Consider the following 6,742-nt stretch of genomic DNA (forward strand, 5'->3'; position numbering starts at 1 on the left):
TTGTTATTACTGTGTATTTCATGAGATCATGCAACTGTTCTTCTCAAAGGTTTATTTAACTCTCTCACTATGAGATCAGTTGAATCAACCAACTTTGTACTTGTTAGTTCCCATTCAATAACTTTTAATACACTTTGTTTATCTTCATAAAATTTGGCAGACTTTTAGTACACATTACAAGTCCCTTGTACACAAAAAATTAAATCTTTTAATTAAGTATTTTATACTAAAGATTTGTCCATGAATATATATAGTATTTCTGTATACTACTCGGAGTGCAAAGTGATTTTCATATTACACTTAGAAATACTTTTTCTTGTCTTAAAAATCTCAAATTTTATTTGCATAATCTCTAAAACCTCCTAAATAAATTTCAAATTTTTTTTAGTAAAACTTTACATTTTATCTGTTATTTTCTCTACCCTAACTCTATACAGGGTTGGCCAATTTGACTGACCTCGTAACACTAAAAAAAAATCAAAATAAATATAAATTACTTTTTTCTTTCTAGATGACTTCAAATTGTAATATGAAACTGCATTTGTTTATATGAAATATCTTTAAACTCACAACAGTATACATCTATTTATACTTAAATGTTATTGTTTTATTGCCCTTTGAATCCTGTCTAACTACTATTCATGCCATTATAAGTGGTACATATCTTGGCAGACTTGCAGCTCACATTATGCTATTGAGTTAAATTAAGCACAAGCTGCTTGTGAGCGTCCTCGTGAAAAATTATATTATTATTATCAGTTATTTCCTCTAATCTAACCTGAACTAACATAAAAAGTTCATATTTTCACATTTTGTTATTTTTATAATAATACTAACTAAAGAATACACATGAAAAACAAGAAATAAAGTACTAACCTGAGTCTTCTTTTTTTTTATACTGTCAACTATTGAAGACACTTAACCTACTTTTTAATACTAATGGTAGTACTGCAATAAATAATTTTTTATTTAATCAAATAATGCACCAAAGAACACAGAATAATAATATTCAAAAAAGCAGACAATGTCCTATAACTATCAAAATTTTTTTGGCTTTCTAACCATGCAAAAAGAGCTGATAAGAGCAGTGTGAATTAAGCTTGAACTGAAAGAGAAATTGACAATTCTCTTTAGAGAAAACAAATAATAATGTACGTCAATTGAGAGATGAAAAACTTGGCCTTCTATTAGTTATAAATAGTATAGTATTGAACGTTTGAGAGAACTATTGTCAATTTCTGAAAAATAGGATGTGACAGGTGGGCATGGAAAGAGGGGTCTGATTGCCTATTTCATGGCTTTGTAACCAAATAAAATTGAAGGCTATGAAAATTATGCTTTGCCACAGCAATGATTATATTATGATAAGTAATTTACATTAAATTTCATACTTCTTGGAGGGGTGATAAATAAATTACAGAAGAGAGGATGCCTAGAGAGAAAATGTCACAACCCTTACAGTAGAAGAAATTCAAGATTTTTTTTAACACATTCGTGGCGCAAGTGATTTCTCTAATTATGCAATAGGAACCTAAAGCCTCATTGTAAACTCTGTCATAGATACTGCTAATTTTATGCCTTTATGTTATGTATTATGACAGAATGACTGCACTGACAGCTTTCTCTTGAGTGCACCACTGGTGGTACATGACATCCTGTCCTTATATTCAGACTTTTTCTGGTTATTGATGCACATTTCCAACTTGAAACTACTGAAAATAACACTAAAATATACTGTACAAATAGGTATATACAAATAAGTTAGTACAAGTTTCTTTTAGGATTAATTTTAGATTAATTACTGGCATAGCCACTTTGTTTGGGGGTTCAATGCAGTACATGTGATCTCTGTTCAAACCTGTCCTTTGGTTGCACAGTCCTCTCTCTGCATTACTTGAATTATTACACCTTTATTCACTATAAAAATGTTCAAAAGGCAGGCAATTAACAACCATTATGTAGTATTTCATACTTTATTTATACCATCTGTATATGCCAGGCCAAATGACCCCATGAAGTCATGGCTCATCTCTTGAGCATTATGGATTTGGGATTGGATACTGGTACCATGAAAAGAAAGTAGTTGAATTAATTTTTAATGTAACTCACCAAAACTCCATTAAATGCCAAGAAAAAAAATGCCTGTGGAGAGAGGGTTAAAGGTTATCAACCACTGCTTAAAACAAAACTGGAGTAAAATTTAAACTGTAGGAAATTATGAACTATTCCTATCATCTTAAAATAATAATGAAAAACTGTTATCCATTATGTATTGACTTTAAATGGACAATGGACAGTGTATACTACTTCACATGCTGATTTATGCCCATAATAAAGGGGATTTCAGGTGGTTTGTATACTCCCCCTATAATTCTCCAATGCAAACATTTTAGTTGATTTTTAACCTCAACTATTACATGAGAAAGCTCTTTATGAAATTATTTTGTTGTATGCACAGTGTTTACAGATACTTGGAAATTCATTATTTCACTCTACATTTATTTGAAGCATTTTTGCAGAGGAAGTCTCAGAGACCCCATTTTTGGTTTGAGTTCTTTGAAAATGATGGCCATGCCTTGTGATTAATACATGTAAGTTACATGAATGGAATATTAATAGCTGAAACTAATTATTTACTGAGAAAAGAACTAATGAAGTCTTGAAAACTAGTATCCAGTACTTGAAAACATTTTAAGGTACCGAATTCTTATCATTATTATGTTGCATGAAACAAAAGTAACAGGGCACTTATTTCTGGCTAATAATTAGTTATAAATACAATTTCACACTGTCTTTTGTTTGAACTGATATTATGCCTGTTTTGTATACAATATATTATGAATAAATTATAAAGATCTCTAACTTTCTTTCTGCTTATTTCTAGCTACTTACAAAAGAATGTGAATCAACTTGGGACACTAGGAGTGCAGCTTTTTGCAACAGGTGAGGATCTAAGAACATAAAGGTCAGTAGCAAAAGCCTTCCTTCCCTTCCATGTATCCCAAGCAACAGTATGTTCCATAATCAAAAAGGATCTCTGTTTGGATAAGTGTCACAAGTTACATGTACACAAGTTACTTCCACAGCATAGTTGTTCAACCATCATATACCCCAAGCAGAATGAAATGGGCATTCATGCTATTCCACAGAAAGACATAGTGTTCAAACCACCAGACACAGATCCTATAGATTTCCATGTAATCAGACTATTGAAACAAGCACTAGGAAACTTTTATCTTTGTACATTATATGGTTTATGGAAAGTATCATGGAGGAAGTGTGTTTTAGGCATAATAGCCTTAGAATGCAGCCTTTTGCAATGGAACTATGGTGTAAGGCTATTGTCAAGATGCACTGCTGTCAAATACAACATGAACAGAGGTGGCAACACAGTATATAACAATATGGTGAGGCTCCAATATCATTTTATTAAAAAGTACTCAACTAATGTACTCTACAATTAAATATCACAATAATAGCAACCATAGTGAACTTTAACTTAAATTATGCCAGTTTTAAGGCCATTTGTTTTCAATATAATTCTTGAAAAAATTACTGTACACTAAACATGCTTCACAGTAATGTTAAAATATAAAATACCAGCTGCCACATTCATTCTGACACAGGGTTTCCTAAGCATATATGCTAGGTTTGGTAATAATTGATTCAGCAGTTCACAAGGTATAAGGGACACATGCAGATGGTACTGAATATATAAATTTTTCCAACATGAAACAGAACAGTTAAACATTAAAATAAAAATTGAGAACATACCTGCTATGTTTTTCTAATTTCTGTATCAAGGCTCCAGAAACCTGTAATGAAATATAATAATACTGGTACAACTCAGAAAGCACCACTGTTTCTAATTAAACTTCTTATAGATAAATATTACTTTTAATTTGTTGTTACTCATAAATTATATCATCAGATTTACTCTATCAAAACCACAGTGCTCACAACCAATATCAACACATGTGTGACATTAAAAAGTTGCATGAAATACACCAGAACTAGAATCTGTACTATTTTTATTGGAGGGTTCTCTATGACTCACCCTTTATACTTCAGACCTGAATCAAATTTAGTATGGGAATACTGGCACACAAAACTTCAGATGTAATATCTTAAAAGTGATTAAATGTAATCATGTATGTAAATTAAACTTTAATTTGTAACTGAATACTTATGAATTAAATTTTGTGTTTATAACTTAAACAAACTAAGAAATTTTAGGGCATTTTTATCCACAAAATATGCTATAAAATAAAGCAAACTGTGTCAATAACAAGAACATTTAATACTATATTTCTGAATTTTGACAACATTTAATGAGCAGATATACAAAGCAAACAGAAGCAGGTTAGATAAACATATGTAAACACACTTATAACATGTACATATAAAATACGTGTAAAATATTGAGTATCAACTGCTATTTCAAATACTCAATTTTAAATTTTCTTTTGATACTGTCAAATAGAAGTATTTGCTGCATCATAGAGATGGATGAATCATGAAAGTGAGTAAAACTCAAACTCTATCATTTAATGTATTAAATAGAACAGAATATTTCAACATATAACTATACACAGTATTGGAAGTAATTACAGAAATGCATGAGTGATACGCATACAGGAATCACAAACAATGAGTACCTGCAACTAACTGGTGAATTTATCATCAGTATAATACATTACTACAGAAAACACACAAGAGGAAAGTTGTACAATGCTCTAGTACTTTGTATTTTCTTTAAACAGAGCAGTTTTTATGCTACCACAGGTTTTAAATGATTTAAAATATTGTTCTAAATATTCTGTATTACTCCCCAATAATTCTGCTAAGTGTATGTTTTCCATTTGGTTCCATATAAGTCCATCCAACCTCAATAATTTTCATAATTGAACTTTGTGCAAGCTGTGCCATGGCTTCAAGTTTTCTTTTGGCCTCTTTTTTCTTTCCAGGTATCATTTCATCATATTTGTTGCATGCGTGAAGTGTAACAAAAACTCTTACTTGAATGAGTTGATTTAAAATGAAACAATGAGATTGGACATAAGTAATACACTACATATATCTTGCAGAACACTTACTCTGAATGATTGCTTTAAATAGCTTCTCTCAGGTTTAATCTTGTCAAGACCAAGTTTTAGAAATAAATAACCAGATAAAAGGAAAGTTTCAGACTAACCAAATGCCATGTTTCCAAAAAACCTTGCACTTACCAAAAGCAACATGAGCTACCACATGACAGATCGTTCTCATTAGATGTGAAAATTTTTAAGATAAATTTTTAAATATTCCAGGTAAACATATTCCTTATAGAAAGAAAAGGGTAGCTGCATGTAAACCACCAGGTTGGTTCACAAGGAGTATAACAGATAAAATTAATGAAGAGCATCATAAATGTAAGAAATTTAAATTGACTGGTATGACAGGAGATTAAATTATAGAAGATCAAGAAAGTTGGTGAAACAGGAAATTAGGACGTACAAAATGATGTATGAGAAAAGGTTGGCTGAAAATGTAAAAATTAACAGTAAGGATTTCTTTAAATACATTGAGGGTAAACAAAATGTTAGGATGGGGTAGGACCCTTGAGGGATGACAAAGGAAGGGTAGTATCTGATGATTATGAGATGGCTGGGCTATTAAATTTTGCTTTTTCTTCAGTTTTTACTAATGAAGATTTAAGCAGTATTCCTCATCATAATGAACAGTTGATAAATGGAAACAAGACTGAACTAGATGACTGCATTAATTCTGAGCTGGTTAAGAAAAAATTGGGAAGTTTAAAAACTATAAGACTCTTGGGCCAGATAATATTTCCCCAAGGATTTTGAAGGAGGTTAAAGATTGAATATGTGAACCACTTACTACTAATTTTTGTCAGTCCTTGAATAGTGGGTAGGTACCAGAGGATTGAAAGTTAGCTAATGTAACTCCTCTTTTTAAAGGAGGTGATGAAACTTGTCCCAATAATTATAGACCCATTAGTCTTACATCAGTTGTGAAAAATGCTTTGGAAAGTCTGTTAAAAGATGCTTTGCAAAGTCTTTTAATAGAGTTTAGAATTTTATTGGATAGTCTAAGGAAAAATCTTGCCTTACAAATCTTTTAATATTCTTTGAAAAGGTTACTGCTTATGTAGATGAGGGTAAGGGTTTAGCTTTGGTGTATCTGGATTTTCAGAAAGAATTTGACAAAGTGCCACATAAAAGCTTGTAATACAAATTAGCTCTATAGGTGTGAGGGAAAAGTTAGCAAATTGGATAGAAGAGTGGCTGGATGGAAGAAAGCAGAGGGTTATTACAAATGGAGTTCAGTCAAACTGGATTAATGTTACAAGTAAGATACCTCAGGGAACAGTCAATAGGACCTTTGCTCTTTTTGATTTACATCAATGATATAGATGAAGGAATGGTCAATAAATTACATAACTTTCCAGATGATATTAAGGTCTTGAGTGTTGCTAACTGTGAAGAGGATGCTGCTGATTTACAAAAGGATTTAGATCATTTAGTGAGTTGAGCAAATAAATGGCAGGTGGGTTTTAATTATAATAAATGCAAGATAATGCATGTGGGTTATGATAGTTTGGATGGGAATTACCTTAATAGTGTTATGAAGGAAAGAGATCTTGGTGTAATATTCGATCTTTCTCTTAAGCCATCCAAGCAGTATGCTGTTGCTAGTGGTAGGGCAAATAGGATTTTTGGTTGTATCTACAGAAATATTG

General features: G+C 31.4%; 1 protein-coding gene across 1 annotated transcript in view; it reads right to left on the reverse strand.

Annotated features, from left to right (window-relative positions):
* The window catches only part of LOC106466858 (WD repeat, SAM and U-box domain-containing protein 1-like), a 30,894-nt gene that overhangs the window by 8,693 nt on the left and 15,459 nt on the right, over window positions 1-6,742 (reverse strand). The window contains exons 7-8 of the mRNA XM_022394925.1: window positions 3,779-3,815; window positions 928-948 (exon numbers count right to left, since the gene is read on the reverse strand). Coding sequence (XP_022250633.1) covers window positions 928-948; window positions 3,779-3,815 — 58 coding nt within the window. The remainder of the gene's footprint in view (window positions 1-927; window positions 949-3,778; window positions 3,816-6,742) is intronic.

Source organism: Limulus polyphemus, unplaced genomic scaffold (assembly GCF_000517525.1).
Source record: "Limulus polyphemus unplaced genomic scaffold, Limulus_polyphemus-2.1.2 Scaffold2401, whole genome shotgun sequence".
Taxonomy (NCBI): Eukaryota; Metazoa; Arthropoda; class Merostomata; order Xiphosura; family Limulidae; genus Limulus; species Limulus polyphemus.